The sequence below is a fragment of the Coffea arabica genome, chromosome 5e, assembly GCF_036785885.1.
Source record: "Coffea arabica cultivar ET-39 chromosome 5e, Coffea Arabica ET-39 HiFi, whole genome shotgun sequence".
Classification (NCBI taxonomy): Eukaryota; Viridiplantae; Streptophyta; class Magnoliopsida; order Gentianales; family Rubiaceae; genus Coffea; species Coffea arabica.
Genome location: NC_092318.1, coordinates 49,546,465 through 49,569,991, shown reverse-complemented (window position 1 = coordinate 49,569,991; position 23,527 = coordinate 49,546,465). Strand labels below are relative to the sequence as shown.

At 36.1% G+C, this 23,527-nt stretch overlaps 5 protein-coding genes across 11 annotated transcripts; 2 read left to right on the top strand and 3 right to left on the bottom strand.

The window, feature by feature from the left end:
- The first annotated feature begins 5,413 nt into the window (after nt 1–5,413).
- Nucleotides 5,414–8,247, top strand: LOC113690326 (uncharacterized). The gene is made up of 4 exons (XM_027208171.2): nt 5,414–5,769; nt 6,359–6,558; nt 7,342–7,814; nt 7,928–8,247. Exons 1-4 carry the CDS (start codon nt 5,625–5,627, stop codon nt 7,965–7,967), a joined length of 858 nt encoding a protein of 285 aa, XP_027063972.2. The 5' UTR covers nt 5,414–5,624; the 3' UTR covers nt 7,968–8,247.
- A 589-nt stretch (nt 8,248–8,836) lies between these two features.
- Nucleotides 8,837–11,231, bottom strand: LOC140006672 (two-pore potassium channel 3-like). The gene is made up of 2 exons (XM_072048988.1): nt 9,839–11,231; nt 8,837–9,328 (listed from the first exon to the last, which is right to left on the bottom strand). The coding sequence occupies exons 1-2, from the start codon at nt 10,864–10,866 to the stop codon at nt 9,178–9,180; spliced, it is 1,179 nt and encodes a 392-aa protein (XP_071905089.1). The 5' UTR covers nt 10,867–11,231; the 3' UTR covers nt 8,837–9,177.
- Nucleotides 11,232–12,654: 1,423 nt separating this feature from the next.
- Nucleotides 12,655–14,623, top strand: LOC140007092 (exopolygalacturonase-like). The gene is made up of 4 exons (XM_072049802.1): nt 12,655–12,798; nt 13,056–13,364; nt 13,648–14,157; nt 14,220–14,623. Exons 1-4 carry the CDS (start codon nt 12,655–12,657, stop codon nt 14,499–14,501), a joined length of 1,245 nt encoding a protein of 414 aa, XP_071905903.1. The 3' UTR covers nt 14,502–14,623.
- An 18-nt stretch (nt 14,624–14,641) lies between these two features.
- LOC140006671 (uncharacterized) lies at nt 14,642–20,143 on the bottom strand. 7 transcript variants are annotated; one of them, XM_072048981.1, is made up of 8 exons: nt 19,666–20,143; nt 17,958–18,732; nt 16,889–17,077; nt 16,661–16,752; nt 16,357–16,416; nt 16,190–16,259; nt 15,854–16,057; nt 14,642–15,143 (listed from the first exon to the last, which is right to left on the bottom strand). In XM_072048981.1, exons 2-8 carry the CDS (start codon nt 18,636–18,638, stop codon nt 14,757–14,759), a joined length of 1,683 nt encoding a protein of 560 aa, XP_071905082.1. In that variant the 5' UTR covers nt 18,639–18,732; nt 19,666–20,143; the 3' UTR covers nt 14,642–14,756. The 7 variants fall into 7 exon arrangements, with proteins under 7 accessions (XP_071905082.1, XP_071905084.1, XP_071905083.1 ...); XM_072048983.1 differs by having other exon boundaries at nt 17,958–18,665; XM_072048982.1 differs by having other exon boundaries at nt 19,908–20,143.
- Nucleotides 20,144–21,873: 1,730 nt separating this feature from the next.
- LOC113689984 (AT-hook motif nuclear-localized protein 16) lies at nt 21,874–22,686 on the bottom strand. The gene has a single exon (XM_027207809.2). The coding sequence runs from the start codon at nt 22,684–22,686 to the stop codon at nt 21,874–21,876; it is 813 nt and encodes a 270-aa protein (XP_027063610.2).
- Between the last annotated feature and the right edge of the window lie 841 nt (nt 22,687–23,527).

The following is a 23,527-nucleotide window of genomic DNA, read 5'->3' as shown; positions in this document are numbered from 1 at the left end:
CGACAAAAAAAAAAAAAAAATCAATGTAATGAATCTTAGGAAGGATAGACTTTAGTGCTGCATTTTGGGTGCACTACAACAATATGCTATGTGAACAGTGAAGTCCAAGCTTAAGGTCATTAACTCAAGTTTCTCTACTTGCCAGATCTCTCCCAAATTAAAGTCACATATTATTATTGAAATTGAAAAAAGAAAAGAACTGTACGACATTAAAATGAAGTTTCATGTAGATATTAAATGGAATCACTGCATATTTCAGCTGGCTATTTATCAGCATCAATCTTGACAATTGATAAAAACATGTATGATATATATGTCCAGCACATAATCTTGTATTAATTGTAATTGACGTGTAACTGAAGAAGAAAAGACTTCTAATTATCTCAAAACTTTGCGTGTTTAAGTATACTACTTTCACAAACAATAATGTCACCGTTTCCATGTTTGGTAAAAGAGCCTCTCAAATATATATGAATGCATGCTGCTCACCTACCGTACCAAGATTAGTATATTGCCGGAATTAGAACAAGGGTTTAACACATTAATTTCTATCATATGAACATTAGTCAAGGGAAACTATCAAGAGAGTGAAAAAGAAATTCAGCGCTAATTAAGACAGCTGATATATATTAGATTCTTGGAGCCACGTTCTTTCTATTTTGATGGCCTTTTAATTCTTAACGCGCGTTAGTGAGGAATCATTTCTGAACGTGAAAAACAGACAGGGAGAAGGAGAAAATTCAATTCAACGGGGTTGCTTATGTGTTACGAGAAAATGTTTGTGTGATTTCCTTCGTCTTCAGTAACCTATTGCCATGTTGATGACTGCAAAAATTTTACACAATGGATAGAAGGGTGTTACGAGAGGGGTATAGGCATCCCCTCTACAAGACAAAAGGGTAAGAAAAAGGGTAAATTACACGTAATTCCTATAATTTTTCATATTGGCCCAGACTTTTTGAAGGTTTCAAAATATTCATATAATTTTTTTTGTGATTTTATGTAGAGTAAAAAATGGGTGGAAAGTATTAACGTTCACAGCGATTGAAATAGACGGGCTCCAAAAATGAATGTGTTTTAATCATGATATCCACTTAATTCTTCCACGATTTGTATGAATATCCACTTCATCTTTTGTGATTGTTTTATTTATCCACATAATTTTCCTATGATTTTATACAAGGTAGTCACGCTATTGTTTATTTAGTGCTTAAGCAAAAACTATACTGCTATTTCAACTAACTATTATATTACGAAGGCTATTTTTCGACAAGTTTCTATTTATTTACATCAAAAGGCATAGAATTATATAGATATTTTAAAACGTTATCGACGTCACGTAACAATCTGTAAATCTATAAGGAGGTTAGGCGTAATATACCCCAAGAAAAAACACCCATATGTGACGGGACGTATATCTTCTTCCTTTTTTCTTTTTATTGTGGGTCAGAAAGTTTCTTCTTCTTCCTTTTTTAATGCTTGTGTATGAATCCCTTATGGCATAATCTTGTGGACTGCTGTTAGAATTGGGATCACGCTCCCTGCTCTTATGACCTACGAGAAGTGTATCTGATTCATTGTTCTCTAGAATAACAAGAAACATGTTCCTCCGACATTTTTGTCAACAATGAAGATACTTCCTCGCTCAATCAAATGCGCATATGTTTGTCCCGCGAATTCTCAAATTTTACCTTCCCCAAGGGTCAAAGAACTAGTTCTTCTAGGTGAATACGAAAGTTGATCATGTGGTTAAAAATTAAAATTAAAGTAACATAAATAATATAAAGCACTTCGATTTGATTTGGCTATGGCTATATTAGCAATAATTTCTCGTTAAGTGATTATATCCACTGCTCAGCCACCAGACACTTTCTTTCTTTTTTTTTTTTTTTAATCTTTGTTTGAAAGGGAAAGAATCGACAGTTTATGTATTATATTTTGTTCTACATACATGTTCAATTACATGGCTTAAGAAGTCAAATTGCACTCATGTATATATACTGCTTTTTATTGACAGATTTCAAAAGGCAGTAATGTTTAACTTCATCAAATCCTGATTAAAGAAGGTCATTTAGATGGAACTCGTTGCTTTTGTTCAAGAAAAACCAAAAGGGTAGATTATATTCAATTTGACTAGGAGGAATGAGCCTGCAAGACTTTTTCATTTTCTGACAAATCATTCTGGATCCTATGCCCGATTCCTTGAAAATAAGACAACTACGCAGCAAACGGTTTGGATCGTCGTAGTAACAAATACTTTTGTTTATGGATGTGTCATTACTCATTACAACAACTCCCCCCCTCTATTCTTGACTGGTCCACGTTGACAAATGTCACTTGATTTTAGGTAGATACAAGGCAACTTATCAAGTCTCAACTTTTGTTCGAGTAGATGAAAGAGTTGCCAAGATGTGATGTTCACTTTTTATTTTTCTTGGTCCTGATCATTTTCAATGACTAGAGTGATGAGAATATCATCAATTGCTCACGACCAATAATTTTTCACCATTGACGAGTAAGTTTAATGTCAATTTCAGAGTTCAGACACTTTGATCATGAATGGTTTTGTTTTAAAGTGGAAAGCTTTTTATGGGCCTTTTGTAATGCGAAGGGTACAATGTTGAAAGAATGTCGACAAATTCATTTTACTGTCATGGCACAACATTTGTTGTTGATTTGTTGATTTTTTTTTTAAAGCAGGATCAATAGTGATTCTCACGTATTTTCTTGATTACTGTATCTATAATAATCTTTCGGTCACGCGTGTTATCAATCAAACTCCACTTTATTACTTGATTAAACTGATGATATATACCTTGAAACCTAATTTAGCTGCTGCTAAGGATATTGATTAAGTGATCGTGTGGTCTCTATTTTAATCGAACTCTCATATTTGTTCTTCTCCCGTAAGTAAGTTTTGGAATCTTTTCTTAAAAAAAAAAAAAAGAAGAACGAAGTAATAATATGTATATGGTTGTAGTGACAAATTTTTTCCCCTTTTTTTGGTTTTGTTTTTGTGTGATGATTATAGTGATAAATTGAAGCCGCTAGGGTGTGGGACAAGCTGAAATGAAAGCGACCTCACATTATGGGCCGAAGTCTTCCAAAACGTCCTTTCATGTGGGCCTCAGCCTTTTTGTGGTAGCATCTTTCAGTCTACGTTACCCAAGAATGGACTTAAAAGTTTGGGATGAAATACGATACAGTACTCTAGAAAAGGACGTGCAATTATGTACTCTCAAGTTTAAATTATTAATAATTGCCTCGAAAGTATGTATTAATTAACGTCACAATTTGGTACTCTCAAGTTTAAATTATTAATAATTGCCTCGAAAGTATGTATTAATTAACGTCACAATTTGTATAATTCTTCGTTAATCCCAATGTAAGAAAATACTACCAACAGGAGGGAATATGTTCTAGGTAGGAGACATGATGGTTTTGACAGAAAAAGATACTAATCACTAGACAAAATTAAGTAATTAAGAGACATAGTACTCATATTCAAACTTTGTGCAGGAATATTGCAACCTCATGAAGAAGACTTAGCTAGTGTATGCAACTCCTACTTAGGGGTGTTTCGCGAATCGAGCCGATCGCGAGTGGCTCGAATACGAGCTCGACTCGAGCTCGTCAATATCGAGCTCGAGTCGAGCTCGAACTAATTAAGTCGATCTCGAGTTCGAGCTTGTGCTCAAAAACATTAAACTCGTTGGCTCGCGAGTTCAATTATATATATTTTTTTATTTTAATAGTAAAATTACATATATATCCCTAATATTTTATTATTTGTTAAAAAAATTATTTTTTATTTTTTAAAAATAAAATAATAATAATTATTTTTTTTATTTTTTAAGCTCGACTCGAATTTGACTCGAGCTTGATATTTTGAGCTCGTCGAGCTCGAGCTTGATATTTTGAGCTCGTCGAGCTCGAGCTCGAGTTCGAGCTTCACAAAATTAACTCGAGCTCGGCTCGATTAGCCAAAGCTCGACTCGAGCTCGGCTCGTTTGCACCCCTACTCCTACTCTTCGCATAAATATTAACTAATTTTACACCTCTCTTTAGGAAAATAGATAAGTTCTATTTCTCAGTTCTGATCGAGATTTAATACGTAAAGTATTTATTGTATTACAATAAAGGGAATTCTCTCTCTTACAGTAAAGGGAATTTGCTACTTTGAACTTTTAAAATAAAAATCACATCTTGGAACTGAAAATATAACATATAATGATTGTTCATTCTTGAAAGTATATTGGTTTGTTTATTTATTTATACTAGGAGCAAATTTTCAGTACTGTAACTCTTGGACTACCCACTATTAAATGGACCACAATACTGCAGGATTGTGGGTACTCATTGGTTCATTCGTAGGGTAGAAAGAACGAAAATGGAGAACTAGCCCATAATACTCACAACAATAGTGTGTGTGGAAGGATGTCCAAATTGTGGCACCTGAAAGCCCAATTTGTGCTTCCAACAACACCCCATAAGTGCTCAGTATCAGCCCTAAAACAAGACTAATTAGTTCATCTTACCTGATGGGGAATTCTTGGATGTCTATGCCATATATAAAGTGAGAGGGGATTTTGGTATAAACAAGAATCTATTACTTGATATAAGTTTTAAACTACCTTTGATAATTACCCATTATCAATATGGTTTTCTACCAACATGTATTTTTTCTTATTAGAGTTTTAACTTATTTAATAAATCTTAATTTTCATTGACAACTACGAATTATCTATACCATACTACCAAATAACCATTTTTTACACACTTTATTTGGTAAATTTTCTACATATGTTTTGTCAAGATATAAAACCAATTTTCTTAAAAATAATTTCAATAAAACTAAAAAATTTTACAAATATTTTTCCTAATAGTTGCATACATATTAGTGTGTGTTTTAAACACTAGTTCATTCTAATATTGCCATCCCACTTAAGGTTAGTCATTTGTGTTTGGATATAATATTATTTGAAATTTTTAAAAAATAATATTATAATAATCATTTTAGAAATAACACTTGTGATACACGTCAAGTATAAAAAGATGGTTAGAGAAATAAAAAAAAAAGTGATAAAACAACGTGTTTTTAGGCCATTCAAACAAACATGAATGTTTGGGAGGAAAATTAATTAATGCCTAGTGATAAGAGAAGTGCTCTTAAGGTCTTTTCACTAAAAAAAAAAAAAAAAAAAATCTAGTCATTGAAATGCGCCTCCGTTCTTAATTTTACAACCATTAACTGTTGTACGTGTAAAGCAATTTCTTTTGAAAACGATGTCGTTTGGAATTAGTAAAAGGCGCGAATAATCACCGAAATCGCCGGCGATCAAGCAGTTGTTCATATCCGCCTCTTTTGTTATATCAATTGGAGGCGTGAAACTTGTACGAGGCTACGAGTACTATCAATCAATCTATACTAGTGAGAGGCTTGAAAATGGTCGAGCCCTCGGCTACACGCCTTTAAGGGGCATAGGAAGTCGTGCTATGAGTAAACTGATAGAATCGCGCTTCCACTGAAGAAGCAAGAGCAGCATAGAAGTACGTGTACACGAATTAATGATGGGTTGAGTCCCTTTCTTTCTTTGCCTAAACGAGGACAAGACCGATCTAAGATGATATTGAATTGGCCCTCCATATTTGTCCAACCCAAGCTTCCCATGGTAAGGACAGCTTGCTTTGCTTCTGGTGTCAACACAGACCAGTTAAGAGAACAGCTTGATAATCTTCACAAGGAAGCAGAAACCGCCAGAGCAAAAGGTAAATTTTTTGTTCTCGTATTGTTTTTCTTGCTTATTTACCATGGACCCATTAGAATTTTCATCTTAAAGTTATGTTCTTTACACTTATTTTAATGTAATTTTGGTGTTTTTCTTCGATTTCATGAACTGGGATATATCCATAGTTGCAGAAAATTTACAATCTTTATATGTGCTGTGCTTCAATTTGATAAATATTCTTTTAGCTATCATGAAATTATGTGCGGTTTTTATCAAATGGCTTTTGCGTAATCTGAAAATTTGTGTAGAATTCAGTTTGTGGTTGAGGTTTTAGTACCTGGATGTGGTGGTGATGTATGGAAATTGAGGGGAATTCCTATCTTGCAATTTTTTTTTTGGTTTGGTTTCATACATGTTGTACTCTGAAAGAACATAAAAGAAATATATCAGTCCATAGGTATCTTCATTGGAGCACTGAAATAGTGTGAGTGAATAAAAATCGAGATTACAACCATCTTAAGTGGATTTGGGGTGAATTTCATGTGTTTTTCGAGTGCCTGAGTAACCATTCTTTCTCACTTGACATCTGTGTTGGACAGTTGATAGTATGTAAGTGGTTATTATTTCAGCCAACAGTGCAAGATTGAGGTTCCTGAGGTTGTCTGAGGCTGCAGAGAAGCTTCGGCAACAGGCTGCTCTCAGTGTTCAAACAGCGAAGGAAAATGATGCTAGGGAGCTACTTCTTCAAAAAAGGAAGGTTATGCAGGCAATGGAGAAGTCAAAGAATCGCATTGAGTTGCTTGATGAGCTCGCAGCAAAGCTAACTCAGGTATCGACTTCCTCACTTTTGCTTACATAGCCTGTCTGAAGAATGCCTTACAGTTTGCAGGACATAAAAACCTGGCCTTTTATTGAGGGGTTAATTTCTTTCCAATAAAAACTGGTTCTCACTTTAAGGCCCTTTAGGGTTTCCATTTTTCTTATTCCTATGGTGCCTTAAGCATAATTACGTGGGTAGTTTTATGCCACTGTCTTAATAAACGAGATAAGTTTTGAAGTAAAGAGGAAGCATAAGTCAGCTATTGGTTGGTTGAATACAATCATCCCAATTCTGTTTGCCAAAATGATTATGTTGAAGACTTCCTCCTTTCCCTCGATCATCATCCTAAGCTTCATCTATATCAGCTGCAAAAATAAAAGTTTTTTTTCCATGTTTAAAGTGTTTCTTTGTGTTCATATTGGTGATCTGTGATCTTAATTTGGAAAGCCATCCCTCCTTATGTGTTTATTCTTCACTTTCATATGAAATAAGCTAAAAGAAACTAATTTTTAGTTTTAAAGTTGGATTTAAAACGAAGTATTTTAATTAACAGATTGTAATTTCTTGTAATGGGTTGTGCTGAGTTCATATATATTGCACTCCTATATATCAGCATATTGTTTGGCCTGAAAAGGCTACTTTCCACAGGCTGCTGCATTAGAAATGGCACTTTTACTGGCTAATTTTCTTCACTTTTGCTGCCTTTAGTGCCATGTACTTTGTCTCATGGACAGGGTGACCACTAAAATTTTTCTGTCTCTTTTACTTCATGGTGGGCACTTTTGGTTTTAGGTGATATCAGTCAAGGAAACCGAGCTGATTGGGAATGTCGCTTTGGATCTTGAGGTTGGTGGGGATGCTGCTCCGACCCCTGTCAGATTCGTATCTCCAAAAGAGGAAGTTCTGAAGACTTCCACTGATGTTAATTACTTTGACCAAAATGAAAAGCTTGGTCAGAATGAGGAATTGGAGGGTGCTGCTTTGAATCTGCCAGAACTGCATTCCAGCGATGAGCTGAATAATAGGGAGCAACCAGTGGATGGAGATGTTTGTAAAGAAGATGATGCAGTCCATGGTGTGAAGGAAATATCCTCCTATGAGGACTTTTTGGAGTGTATTGATTGTCATCTCCACAAAGTTGAAGTTGAAATTCTTTCATTACTAGAATTTTCACGACTAATACTGGAAATCAAGGAAAATGAAGAAAACTTGAAGGTGCAGCATGTGGTGGAAATTCTTAAGGATGTTCTACATATTAGAGAGAGGTAGCGCTTCCAACCTTTAATCAGTTAATTAACTAGAGTCACTTGTTGTTGAAATTTATGCCATATTATTTCCTCTCCATTCTTTGACCATTTTATGATTGGTAAATTCACAGGATAGGGAGCATCAAGAAAACTGAAGTGGGAATCAGATAGTTTTTAACTCTAACAAAGTGGATCTCCTCCAGCAGCTGCAATATGTCTGAAAGGATAACTGCATGTCTTTGTTGTTTGAACGATAGTTCATTAAAATGGCAATCTCAGTGGGAGAGTTTTGATGATAACAAAGAAAACAAGCATGCCGTAGAGAAAATGGAAGTTCTTGATACTTTTTTTTTCCCATTTAATGCAATGTTGGTGTTAATGTGGTTTTTGACATCTTATGGAACCTAAGTGATGTAAAAAAATATCCAAGTTTATCTGTGTCTTACTGCCATTATATGTTTTCTCCATTTAGTTCCATTTCTGATTTTTAAATTCACTTCCAAACATTACAAGTATTTGCTGATTAAACAGATTCATGAAGCATCACAGTTCTTTCTTCTTAGCACTTTCCCATGCGTTGCTTGCCCGAGAGGCCTCTTTAAGGGCCTTTTTTCTAATCTGAGGTCTTTCAAGACTGATGAAGTGCTATTCCTCCTAAAGATTGGGTTGTTTTCAGTTTTAAGTTATGATTGCAGAGGTCAAAAAGCTTTAGGTGCAGCAAATATAGTTTCTGAGCAATTGAATTGTTCATTCAGAACTTGCTTTTTGCTGTTCTACTTGATACTATTTAGAGATTGTGAAATGGGAAAGTCTGATAACCTTGAGATTGCAAGATTGTTTCTGTTTGTATGATGCATCTTAAAACATGATTTGTTTAATGTCTTCATTTATACCCATTAATTATCCCAGTCAAGAATGGTGATAGCTATTAGCTTGAAGTCCTTATTTCGGTTAGCATGTTATCGACAAGTCTTCCATCAGATAAAAATTAGTGATCCCATGGCAAATTTCTGAAGCTAGGGGTAGAAATGAATTGCATCTTGGGACAAGAATCTTTTGATGTGCTTTTTGGATGAATAGTCACAAACATCAGTGTACAAATGTGAATTCCTCCATTAGCAAGTGGAGGTAATCATGCTTCAGCTTGTAGATAGAATTTTCCAGCTGAAGTAACCTTGGAACTATATTTGACTTGAAAGCTTCCAGTAGGAATCATCTAGGTACTTATCTACATCTTGGGTAAAATGTTCAAAGGTTTATGTTTTACCGCCTCTTATGCCCATTTGCCTTCGTACAGTTGGATTTTATGTCCCAGCTTTAAGGTTAAAGATGGGGATGGTACCACTGTCTGCTGCTCGCATAGATCCTGCCTAGAGGGGTATCAATCACTGTCACTTCCCATGATATCGGTAATGGTAAGTTTGCCGCAGTGGTTGCTGTCTAACATGTCAAATTGGTTGCATATTTGCTGGATGTCTTTCTCTGCTATTTTTCCCATTTCCTTCAGCTTGTAGATGACATATTCAGATTTACTGCACTCAACAAAATCTTGTAAGAATAAATTTACTGCACTCAGCAAAATCTTTAGAATATAGTGCTGCTCTGATGAAAATAATCTTAATGAAGTATAGTCCTTCAGATTTTTTTTTTTTGGTTGTGTTTTCTTAGTAAAATTGGCTTTTTACGATAAGAAATATTAACTGACATTCTATTAGCTGAAGCTTTGCTCTTGAAATTGTTAGCTTGCAAGCTAGTGGTAACACCTTTTCCTTGCACAATTGAAAGGTAAAAGGAATTCTGGTTCTAGTTTAATGCTTGGAGGCATTAGTAAATGTTGAAACTCATAGCCATTATTAGCTTGCTATAAGCCTGTCATCTATTTTTAGGCTTGTTCAGATTCAAGTTTCTATATTACCGACTAACTGTATTGAGCCATATCCTCTAATTCAAACAAGTATAGGACAGGCATCAAGAAGATGGACCTATCTGCATGACTTAATACAGTAACGGATCAATTAATTACTGGGAGTATCACAAGATACCTGATAGAACCATTGTGATCAAGATCTGCAGCAACTAGATCCCCTGGAGTCATCTTCTTTTGAAGAATCCATTTAGCTATCTTGCGATTTCTTCTGTCAATCCTGAGCTCAGTTAGATACAGAAAGGCCCTTGCAACAGCCAGAGTGCTCACCAATAGCCAGATTATGGCAAAGCACCTTCCCTGAAGCGTTGAGAAGGCATAATCCCCATATCCTACTGTAGTCACAGATGTTACAGATAAATAAAAGCTGTCAATCCAATTTTGTTCTTCTAATTTATGCACCATGACTGTTCCAATGGCTATACAACCAACTACAACTGCCAAAGCCAATCCCACTTTGATACGTATCCTCATTCTGCCCTTTGCGGTATCTATCATGTATGCTCTAAACACTGCATTTAATCGGCTCTCATCAACGGTGCTTAACAGTACTTCCTCCTGCCTATCAAGAACATAGGTAAATAGTCCATGCAGCAATATGTCTATGAATCCAAAACCAACTAAAATAAGGGCACATGTGTACAGTTTGGTAAATGTTGTGTCTGGAACTATGTCACCATATCCAATGGTACATAGTGTGACCACGTTGAAGTATAAAGCATCTATTGGCTTCCAGGTTTGTTTACCCTTGAAACTTCTCCATCTCAGCAGGTATATTGTGATGCCAATTATTATATACACAACTAATCCACAAGAGGCTTGCTTGACAATTGAAGGTACTGATTTTATGGCAGGTCTTGGGTCTAAAGAATCGTGGATTCCTTCCTTCACATCTGTTAAAATGGGAGGCGCAGAATTTGACCTCCTGGTGATTTTTTTCTTCTCGTTCAGACTAGCTAAAAGGTTTGCCAATGAAGATTTGGTTCTTGGTGCTGGGAAAATAAAGGAGTCGGTGTTGACAAGGTGGTGGTTAGATTGTTGTGATGGTGGCCTGATGTCAGTATAACTGGGGGACGCTCTACTTTCTGGTAATGGCTGCTTGGGTTCTTCTGCTACTGTATTCTTGGAGAGAAGCGGCTCATCCATTGAAATGAATCTGCATTTCCTTGAAACTGGGAATTGTGTTCCAAGTATATTCTGTTTTGTAAAGCATCATATAGCAGCTAATGATCAATGCCAAGAAAGTTTTGAGCTGCAACTACTAGTCAAAGCAGCGAAAGAATGATAGCTTTAGCTTTGAATGCAAGGCTATGACTCAGGTGTTGGGATTGATTGGACCATAATTTTTGCTAATTATCCTGGTAGTTGTGGAGTTTCTTCAAGAAATAACGGTGGATTTTTTGAGCTGCCGATTGTCACCCATCCGAGTAGACTAGCCATTGACCTTATGTTTGCCTCTTTACACACATCTGTCCATAAGAACTGCATATTTTTCTTCTGGAATCATTACATAAGTATAAAAAGTACCTATCTTTTGATGGCCAGAATTGCGATGGAAGATTTGTTTTTGACATCTTCTTTATGAGAAAATTTGGCGTGTTTATTAAGAGAATCTTGACAATGAAAATTTCGGTTTCTTGATACGTGAGGGGAGTTTCGACCCTGTAAATATTTAGAACAAAAATAAAAGGAAAGGGGGAATGGGTGTGGGAGGTTTGTGAACTAATTAAACAAAACATGAATTAGATTTGATGTTCGCAAAACTTGAAACGTCACATGTAATTGAATGCTACTCCAATTCAATTTGAACTGGTTAAAAGCCTGAGTAATAGCCAAATTTGGATTAACACAAATTTGACCCATTCGTAAAAGCAAACCAAATTTGAAGGATGAACTTGTTAAAGGTTCTAACCAAGGTTTGATAGAGAAGGCAAAGAAGTAAAGCCAATGGCCATGGAAGAAAGCACAATGGGTAGATTCAGGAATGTACCATCTAGAAATGGTGAAACTTTTCAGAAATAGTAACGTATACAGTATTAAATTGGGAGATATGCCTTTTTCTAAGTAAATTCTCATTAACTCATCTTTCCCTCTGCAACCAATCAAGTAATTTTTTTTCCCTTCTGGCAAAGGAACTGCATGGTGAGGTGAATTTACTGAGACTCTCAAGAATCTTACGACGTGAGAAACTCACAAAACTTGGTTTGAACCAAAGATATCTGATATAATTATTTGATAATAGAAATACTATAATATGTTTTTGTCATCTGTTTTGGCAACAATTCCGATGTTTTATTTTCTTGTCAGACGTTTTGTATCATAATGCGTAATATATTTTTGTAGTGAAAGGCTTCCACACTTTTCTAACTTCTATAGATTGCTAAAATGAAGGGCATTAGCTTATGCTCTAGTTAACTAAATCTACTCCATTTTTATTTATTTTTGTTGGGTTTCAAGTGAAACTCTAAATCTTACAAGGGGTTCATGAAAATAATTTAAACAAAATATAAGCTGGCTGAGTTGTTTATGGTTTTGAATCTTTTTTTTTAACCCCTTCACAAGGCCGTCTTAACTTGGAATTTGAAAGGTTGAAGTTGGACGACAAAAGAAAAGAGGAAAATATTTAAAAGGAAAGTTGTGTACGTCAATCCATTAAATTTACATGTGCTATTTAGGCAAGAAAATATGGACGGAGAATTAAAAAGCGACAATTACTCACAAGATAATGGGAGAGAGAATTGTGGGCTGATTAAATGAAATGATGAGTTTTAAAAATGGAAAGTCTTAAAAATGCAAGAACAACAAAAGGCATGTGTTTATATGTATACATTGTATGAATGAGAAAAAAGTTATACTATATAACAACATGTTATTGTTTGTATGTCCCAAGAAGAATAAAAGAGCACACGCACTTGACTCAAAATATACAAGAAAATGGATTCAATCCCTGCTTTTAAAATTGTTTTATTTCTCATCTTCCCTTTTATCACTGCTGATGCTTCAACCATCTTACCACATAAAATCTTTAATGTGGATAATTATGGAGCAAGAGCTGATGGAAGTACAGATGACAGTCAGGTTAGTTTAAAACAAGATTCAAGAATGGTGAACACTAATCCCAAGTGATTCATTCAGCACACTCGCAGTCCAAAGAAATTTATCTTCAAGTACTTGTTTATTTGGCCAATCATTTTATCTTTCCCCATCTGGGGAAAAAAAAATTTTTATCCCTTCAAATTCCTGTTAAACGAAAAAGTTGTCACATCATTTGATATGTTTGAAATGCAGAATTTTTTACTCTGTCTATTCATTTATTTTGGTTACTTTTGCCAAAGGCATTTCTGAGAGCTTGGAATGATGCATGCCAATGGAGAGGAAGAAGCAAAGTTTTGATTCCATTGGGGAACTACATGTTGAATTCTGTCACATTTGTAGGGCCATGCAATGGTGAAATGATATTTGTGATTAAAGGGACCCTAAGGGCTCCTACTAATCCTGCATTATTTTTCACTAATACTTGGATTGGATTTCGTTATGTGGATAATTTGACTCTGGAGGGTGGTGGATATTTAGATGGTCAAGGTGCTGCTGCTTGGCCTCATAATGATTGTAGCAAAAATATTGGATGTTTGCCCCTTCCTATTGTAAGTTTTAATTCCTATAAGCTGCTTTTTTTCAAGTTCTTTGCCCTCTAGGGGAAAGGAAGGATTCATTCAATCATTTATTCTACTTTTCTTTCACTGTTTTTATAAAATTCTTTGCGATGTTTGGATGGATTATCCAATATACTTTATTTTTTCCTGAATAACGAGACCAACCAACAGTCAGTTACTAATCAAGATTTTCTTCTTTTGAGGCTCATTACAGCCTATTCTTTTTCTGCAACTCGGGCTGATATCATTGTTCTTGCCCCTGCTGTGCTCTCAGAGCTTGAGGTTGGACTTTATTACAAATTCCAGGATACAGAAGCTAAGGTCGATTAATAGCAAAAACGCCCATATCAACCTTTTTGCATGCAACAACATAAACATCAGTCATGTCAGGCTGTCTGCTCCAGGGAACAGTCCCAATACAGATGGAATCCATATTGGTTTCTCAAACAACATCAAGATATCAAGTGTCAACATTGGAACCGGTGATGATTGTATATCCATGGTTTCAGGCAGCCAAAACATTGTCATTTCTGACGTCTTCTGTGGTCCTGGCCATGGAATCAGCATTGGAAGCCTCGGAAGAGCCTTTGCAAAAGAATATGTGATGCACATTAATGTTGTCAATACAACTTTCAGGAACACTCAAAATGGTGTAAGGATCAAAACTTGGTCACCTTCTTCACCTAGTTTGGCTTCAGATATTAATTTTCAGGACATTATCATGGATAATGTTAACAACCCTATCATCATTGATCAAGACTACTGCCCCTTTTGCTCCCCAACGGTATGGTTTTTTTTTCCCCCCTTGATTTGTGTTTTCAAATAATCCCCTTCATTTTGGGATAGAACAAATTAATTGTCACATCTCTTAATAATCTTCGTTGTTTTTTGGGTGGTGAATCCATCTCACAAGTTCAGATCAGAGATGTAACATTCAGGAACATTTCGGGCACATCTAGTTCAAAAGTTGCTATATACTTGCAATGCAGTAGAGTGGTGCCATGTCATAAAGTGAAGCTTGTGGATATAGACTTAGCTTACAGAGAAGCAGGAGGACCTGCAATTGCATCTTGTTCTAACGTTTATGGTGCTTCGTATGGCAAACAGGTGCCTTCTGGTTGCCTATAGTCTCAAGTCACATATTTCTCAGACTAGGACACATTCCTAACATAGAATAGATTTGATGGACATGAGTGTCCATCCAGTTAAAAATTTGACAATGTTCTGCTGTACTCCAGACAATTCAAAAACCTATGGGCGGCTCTGCATGAAGAAAGATACTTTAATTTCTCCAATTATTTCAAAGGGATTTACATATATGTAGCTGAAATTGTGCTGCAAAGCTAAGGATATGAAAATTATTTTAGGTTGCCTAATCTAGGCTTAGGTCATAATAAGATAATTTTTTCCACCGGAGAATAGAGCTTTAGCATTGGAAGAAACCTCTTCTGGTGAAGTAGATTTTCTGACCTGCGCATGGGACTCTGCATCCTGCTGAAACATACGGACTATCTCTTGGAGCTCTAATCTTCGAACCTCAACCTGCTCTTCAAATTCTGGTTTTTGCAATCCAAGATAGATCAAGCCAATGGCGATGAGCACAGCTCCAAGCAGGACGAGGGCACCAGAAAATAAGGCAAATGCAAATGGTGATTTTTCTGCTCCAGGAATTCCATCCACATTTATTCCAAAGAGTCCAGTGATAATAGAAAGAATAAGGCCACAGCCACCAAAAACCCCTAGATTATGCTGCACGCGGAGGCTCTTATCCTGAAACAACGTTTGCGGAATATTAAGAAAGACATCCACTATAGATACGCCTCATAGCACAGAGGAAACGTTTTTCTCACAAAACAGGGGTCCAATCTACCTTTCTCAAAAGATTCTCAGGACAAGGGGGAAGAAAAGGAAAGGAAGAAAGGAATGATATCATCAAGGGAAGAGAAATCTGAATGAGAACAAAATATCCCCTTCATACATAAGGAATAGACCTACATATAATTAATGACAGGAATTGATAACAACCTCTTTGTGTTGCAAATAGCAGAGTATATAGGACAATCCAGAAAATACTGAACAACAGAACTTTTATTTGGGGAATAATTGAATATTGAGACAGTTGGACACAGGGATATATAAACAGAAATGTAGTAGCAGATAAATAGTTCAATTCTCCTTTCCGGTAGGGACACTTTTGAACTAGTTAAACTCAACTCATACACCAAATCAAAATTGAAATTCTAATTCAGATATGTATACTTATAATATCTCTGACATCTAAAAAACTTGGTTTAAGTTCTTGCATCTCAGCTCGCAAATGGTAATGAGGAACCATTAATTTGAGAGAATACTTTTAGGCAAACAGAGGTAGTATGAATGACAAACTATGTAAGCATCTCATTTCATCTACCCTCATAACATCAGTCCTCTTTTTCATGAGAAAAATCTAAATAATTGGTTTTTAATGAAGCATAAGGCACCTGTAACCATGCTCTTACTGTGCTCTGCATGACATCTTGTATCGTAAACAATCGGCCGCGAACTGCTTCTTGCTCCTGAATCATGTCCCTAGTACTCTTTCTTATACCTTGAAGCAGACTCCTTACAGTGTTACCCCTCAAATGCTGGAGAAGCTCAAAGACAATCTCCTCTCTTGCATGTAAGGACCATTTCACTCTTATAACCTGTACAAGAAACATCAAGAAAAGTACTTTTTGAAATTTGAGACACAAGCAGAGCTAAAGAATATAATATAGCCTCTTCTAACTTCTACCACTCCTCCCCTGAGCAGCAAAACTATTTGAACGGTAAGGTACCTGGGTTGAGAGTCTTCTGATCTCTTGATTCAAAATTATGCTGAACAGGTGCATATCCTCATGAGTTCTCCTATTCAAGAGCCAAACCATCACATTCCCTTGTAATGAAATTCTTTGTATCATTAAATTTGAAATCCTTCACTATATTGTAGCACACAAGAAAGAACCTATTCATGAACTTCAATTCAACTTCATCAGCTGCTCCAAATATGTATTTCCGAAATAACCTGATCAAAAGTGAGAAAAGATGTCAGAAGGTGAAGAAATTCTTAAACAGTCTACAGTTCATACATTAAATCACTAATTATCAAGTTCAAACATGAAGACACTGCATCGAGTATTAGTACACAATAATCCTGATCGTGCAAACTGATTTCAAAGAATGGCTACTCATGAACTTATCAGGTTCAAGTCAAGTTCAGGTTTAAGTCCAGAACGAAAAATGCTTATGTACATAACAAGATATTTCACCTGTCATCCCAGCGAGCAAGGCGACAAGCTAGGAGTGCTATGACCTCATGAATTGTTCGTGGCACATTACAACCTCCAGCAGCAAGCAATTCCTGATCAGACTACGTTTTCAGATACTAGATACAAAACATATCTAAGACTGAATTTAACAAGGCAAAAACACCCACCAGTAACTAGAAGAAAATAAAGAAGCAAATAACAATGCTATTTTCCAGAACCTGGACTGACCTGCACTTCAGCGATACCTAACACATTGATGCTTGATGAAGACCCTTTTACATGCAATGAAGTCAACAAGAAGTTTTGCGCTTGCCACAATCGCATAACAACAGGGATATCATCTTCTTCAGCAAGTGGATCGCCCACTGACTGTCCTAAGAGCTCAAACAGCAGTCCACCAGCAACTCTAACTGGAACCTTGTATTAAAAATTTTGCAGGATGTGGAAAAAAGCTTGAATCAGATCATATTGCCAGTTGCCCACTAAAGAGAAGGAACAATACTAGCACAAAACAAATTTCACACAAATGGGGAGTTCATACAAAGTTAACAAGATTGTCACAAACACAATAACTAGGTAAATAATACAAATAATTATGTCAGAAAAATATAATGAGATACACTTTACAACATGCATGTAAAGACAAAGTAAATAACCAAATTATACAGTGATCCGGGGCATAAGCCTAATTGAGATCCCTTGACACTCTTGTTTGCTTTGTTATCTACTTGTAATGTGTACTTGCCGCCTAAGGTAAGAGCAAAATCAAAGTCAAACTGACCACAATATTCTCAACATTTTGTACCTAAAAATTCAACTAAAAGTGAAAAATTACAAATTGAACAACATTTAGCAATATCCAATATACGGCTATACATCTCACTCTGATGTACTCTTCTTTATTCTTTGCATCAAACTCCAGTATTAGAAGTGATACTGTCACTAAGAGTCGAAAAGAGAAAACAAAAAACCCAAGAAAGATAACTGCAAGATTAAAAAAAAATGAAGCGCGAGTGATTTTAAGGCCAGGTTGGCACTGACGCTGGAGTTAAAGTAGTGAAGAATAGGTGGACATTTTTGAAAAAAACAAAGAGATAAAAATATGAGACTAAACCTAAGATATGAAGCTTAGATGAAAGACCAATACCAAGACAAGTGCAAGTACTGCAGAAACATAAGATCCTTAATTGTTGCTTGCACTACCAGAGAATAAGATCATTTCTCTGCATCCTCATGTATCCAACTGCAGAAACATAATATCCTTAATTGTTGAATATAGAGTCACAAAAAGTAGTACCTCATAAAGCAGGTGTTTCATGCGTTCACTTATAAGCTTGCTTTCATCCCGTAAGCCAATACTGATAGCAGGATGCAACCACTGAGCATTGCTCAACCATGCATCGATAAATGGATGACCTGCATCTACATGACACCACCAGGTTGGCCCCACAGGGTGTTCCCAATAGGGAGCTGCAACATCTGCAACCGTGACTCCTTCTTCCTCATCAGTGAACTCATTAGGTTGAGAGGCCCAATCAACATCAACTTGGACTGTCTGAAGCAGCTCTGAAATTCTGGCCCAGCCAATTGGTATCCAGTAATTACCAGTAAATCTTTCTCGTGGATGCAAGTGACCTGAGTGATAATTCTGATTATGGTTCTGCCCGTCAAAAGAATCACTATCAGATTCTACAAAAGGTGCAGCTTGTTGGGCACTCTTATCAATCTCTTCCATCAAGTTCTTTGCCAATGCAAAATTAGATGGATGCTTTGTTGCTCGAACAGAATTTTGTTGTAAAAAGCGCCTTGTACCAGCTGCCTTCCTACAACTTCGAACAAACTCAAAAGCACAAATGAGTCCATCAGTCCATAACTTGCCACCCAGCATCACATCTCTTGATAAATGCTGTTTCTGAATCTCTTGCTTCTTCATGTCATTGTTCTTTGGAGCTGAATTGTCATTAGCTACACCATCCATTGTTCTCTTTCAAATTTTCAGCTCTGCCTAGAAATAAGAAGCCAGCAACTTTACTAGAGTAACCTTCAGCATTAGATAGACACGAGTTTTAAATCTGCAGAAGAGAATGAGAAAAGCAGACACAGAATTGAGTCATTAACTCATGAAGAGCTCCATTTTACCAAATTTATTACCACTTCCTGAAAGGAGGACAAACAAGACAATACACAGGCAACTAGCTTCATTAAACGTATGAACTGATGCTACTTATTAGTTTGTTCAAATGATGCTTTTTTATCCATTTAGATTCTTTCTGCGTAAAAGATGGAATTAAATTGGTAGAACCGTATTCAAGTCAGAGGAAAACAGATACACAGAACAGAAAAATAACTGCACTGACCAACCAAAAGAAAGATTATGCATTGTTAATGCAAAAACTTCCTCATCAAACTGACTAAAAGAAAAAGGAAAAGCTAAAAGCTAATAAATTATGAGAAATTGATTAATCTCCAGTCAAGATACCACCTTTTCCAATATAGCATGAAAAAGATGGTATAATTTATTTGGAGTACAACCAAAAATAACAAAGAAATCAACTATTTTCAGAACTCAACTTCAGAATGGTCGAATATGTATGTGTGTGTGTGCGTTTTATACAAGGGATTGCTTTAAAAATAAAAAATTTGAACTGAAAATAATCAAAAGCTGTACAGAATTAGCACAGTAATTCAGGACATTGCTCATATGGAACAGAAGATTCAGGACAAAGAAAAGGAGACAACAAAAGTGGACCTTTAAAGCATGCAGCCAATACAGACACCGCGAATAATTACTTACATTATGATAAATTAGCCAAAATCAAGAGTTCAATCCACATATTCAAGAAAAGTAACATGTGGGACTAAAATGATGAGAGTCATATTTTAAGGTTCATACTTGAGGCACAAAAATGATTACATAATAACACAAACTGGTATGAAAAAAAGTACAAAAATGGGATTTTTTCTAGCAAATTTAAGAAGGGGCAGATAAACCCAAAACACGCTACCAGAAATTAAGTGAAGTTTTGTTGTCCAGATGAAGCTCTGGCAGCTTATAGTAGACCTCCAAGAAGGGAAAAATAGCTTCATAAAAATGGGCTTTTTATTTCCAGTTTCTTTTGAATCAAAATAGTATGTTCGAAAGGTCCGATTGCATTCACAAATTGCACCGAAAGAGTTTTTTTTCTGTGGGTTTTGTAACAAGCGTGCAAGTAATAAGGAGAGTCCGGGGAAAAGATTGAAATATAACTACTAAGATAGCGGCCAGTTGAATTTGCAGAGGAATCGTGTGTTTGTATGCACGAGGATGATGACAAGTGGAGCACTAGGAAAATCCATTTCTTTCCCGCCTTGGCCTCAAGACTGCCGCTTCACAGCAATGGTTATGACTTATATGGGTGCCTGCAAAATTGTCGTAGTGAATGGTGATTCAGTTTCTTGAGTTAACTGGAATTTGAATCAGAAGCTTTTGTGCACAAGATCAGGAAATCTGTTTAGCTTTTAATGAGGGGATAATTTCAGAAACCTCCCTTGAGGTTTCTACAATTTTACTCAGCTCCCCCCGAGATTTCAATAATTACATATATTTCCCTTGGTCCAATCAAATGACTAAAATGTCCCCCACTTAATAGTTAATTCATAAAAGAACATTTAAAGCCGAAAAATATATCTTATTATTATATTTGCCATTTTTTAACCTCAAAGAACAATCTCCATTAATTTTTTAATTTTCACCTTTTCTTCCACCTTCTATTTTTCTTTCATACTCTTCTCTCTTTTTCTCTTACAACTGCTTCCCCCTTTTGCCAAAAATCGCACTTCATTATTATCAACCATATCACTATCAATTTTTTACCATCTCCAAAATTTATCTGTATTTTTTTGTTTTCTTGTCTCTTTCTTACTATAAAAATTTTAGACCCTTTCTTTCTTTTTTTTCATTAGTTTTACTGTTTACAAATGTTTGCTAGTTAAAGTTGCCAAATTAACAAGGTGCAGGCTATGGATTTTATTGTCAAACTTGAGGAAGATGAGAAAAGTGGCAGTGATATAGGGAAAAAAATGAAATTGAGAGTTGGAAAATAAAGAAATGACTATTATGTTTGTTAAGCAAAAAAGTCTAGCAATTAAAAAACTCATTGAGTCTCTCTTTTATTTACCTATTGATTATGATTTTACTATAAAGGTAGAATTTTGTCTCTATTTCTAAGAGTGCTAGATCAATGATGAATTATGTTCTTAGGGACATGGGGAATTTTTTGGTTTAGTATTGGTAGTAGTGGTAGTGAGTTGCATAGGCAAGAATTAGTAAGTAATGAATTTTGAGATGAGCTGGAATCACTGGACTCTGTTTGCTTTAGTGAATATGCCACGTACAAGAATACAAAAGATTAAAATATTGTTTTGTTTTGTCTTGTTCTTTGGAAGAAGACTATTTTTAGGATATTTGTGAAAAATTATAGGTTATTGGATCTATATTGTTACATAAACCTTAAAGGGAGGGAGATAGGTGTAATTTTTGAAACTTGAAGGGAGAATTGTTGGAAACCTCAAGGGAGGTTTAAGAAATTATTCCCTTAATGAGAGTAATTGTTTTTCAAAGTGACAAATTTATTCTTTTCAGTGTAGAGTATTTTTGTCATTTCAAGGGAAAATTGCACTCGTACTAACATACCATGGAAATTGAAATATTATTTGCCTGTCATTTTAGAAGAAAATTGGCAAATTGCTATTGTACTGACGCACCAACTATGGCAATATTTTTTGCGTTATTATGAAATTTGGTTATGCAGCAGAATGGTGAAATGTGATGGAATGGAAACTAAAGTGGCATCGCGATCTAGAAACTGCAAAATAGATGTAGTCAAGAAAATGCTAAAGCAAAAAGAGTAAATTGCCTGCCAACTTTGGGTTTGAAGTCACATTCTTGAATAAAGATGTACAGGCAGTGGAAGAGATTTGGGTTTGAATTCCACAAGCTTAATTTTGTTCCTCTGTTCTTCGATCCAGTTGATCTTCAAGATCAAACTTCAGGCAATTTGGAATACGAAAATCCATCCACTATGTCTCATAAGTGGTAAGCTTTTCTAGTATGAATTCATAATAAAAAAGTGAAAGGATTACATATTGCTGAAAAGGAAAAAGTTACATTCAAGTAGTACATATTTAATGCCTTTTTTTTTTTTTCTGGAGAAACTTCTTAGCTTGGTTTCAATCTAGGACTTTGATAGAGTGCGACCTGGTGCCCACGAATAAAATTCAGTAGGCAAAGTACCGTTAGTAAGCAAATTCTGTGGCAGTCCATAGATATCTGAACAATCAACATGGTGGCGCTGCCTACTGTTATGGTACTGCTGGCTCTGAACTGCAGCAGCAGGAACCACTTCATCATCATCTAGTGGCAAGCGATCAAAAGTAGCATTCATGAAAGTTGCAGCCATGATCACCACAGGGCCTGATGCAATCAGTGCACCAACCACTCCCCCTCCCACAACCTGCCCTTGAGGCCCTGCGAGATAGATTGTAAGGCCAGCCACCCCTTGTGGTGCTGGTGGAGGCAGAACTGATCCAAGCAATGATAGAATCTCAAACCTGCCATGCAGTGTAACAATTGCACCTGATGAAGTTGGTTGGCGTAACGTGACATTGGTTACACAACCTGTTGCATTGAGTACAGAAATGCCCCGTTGCTTCCTCCTTGCAAAGCTTAACAAGCTCTCACTTACATCACAGCCAGAGTTCACTTCCATTGCGTGTGCCCGGAGTGCATTTGCACTGTCCCTTGTGATGATAATGGGGGGTTTAGGCTTGTTCTTGGATCCAGCCGGCCTTCCACGAGGTCTTCGATTTGCTTCTCCATCACCTGTTGAGGATAGTGATTTTACTGCTTTTGGCCGTGTTGGAGTCACAAGCAATCCCCTTGCCTCCACTCCTGGCCTGTGGTTACTGCCTCCATCTAGTTCTGGACTGCGTTCCATGTTGCCATTAGATGCAACAACAGAAGGGGTAATGTCTGCACCGCCTGCCATCACTTCACAGCTTACCTTGTTTAGGACAGATTGGTGGAATGGCTGCCTGCATTTACAGTGTGGGTTTAAGTAGGGGACTTTTCCAGATAAATCAATAATAGAAACCAAAGGAATGATTAGTGATTAGGAGATAGTTAAGTAGCATCACTAATAAGATTAATATTCTTATACTGTAATTTTCTCCTCTGCCTACTTTCCAACAAATTTTTCTCTCATGTCAATTGCCTTCCACAACAAATATGCGCTCAACTCCCTTAATCTATTCCAGTACTTGAGCTACCATGTCATTTGCAAGCCTTTAAAAAGACACAGTTTAACATTCAAGTATTGCCTGCAATGCAGCCAGAATAAATACAAAATGAAACTATACATACAGACAACTAATTTCGTTCTTTCTGTTATTGAGCACTAGAACTCCTAAGCATCGAGGAAAGGAGCGCAGGCTATCCATTTTTCTGGATCTTTAAAATCTTCTAAATCTTTCTCCAATTGAATTAAATGGAGAGAAACTTTAAATTGCAGCTGATTTATCGAAGAAAACGCTTCCTTTCAGTTGGTCTACCGAAGAAATTAGAATTGAAAACCTGTCCTCTGACATGATGAAAAATTAATTAGCATTTGGTCAGGACCCTGAAAAATCTCAGAGCCCCTCATAAAGTTTTAAAGCCTTAAACCAATAGTAAGGTGCTGTTGTCGAATAAAGAGACTTGACTTATTGCAAAATAATCAAGAAAATTTTGCGTATTAGTATATGTTTGATCAGGCCTACAGACTTGTGCAGCAATTAGTTCATTAAAGAGTACATCTCATTGACTCATGAACTTCCCCATCCACCTAATTC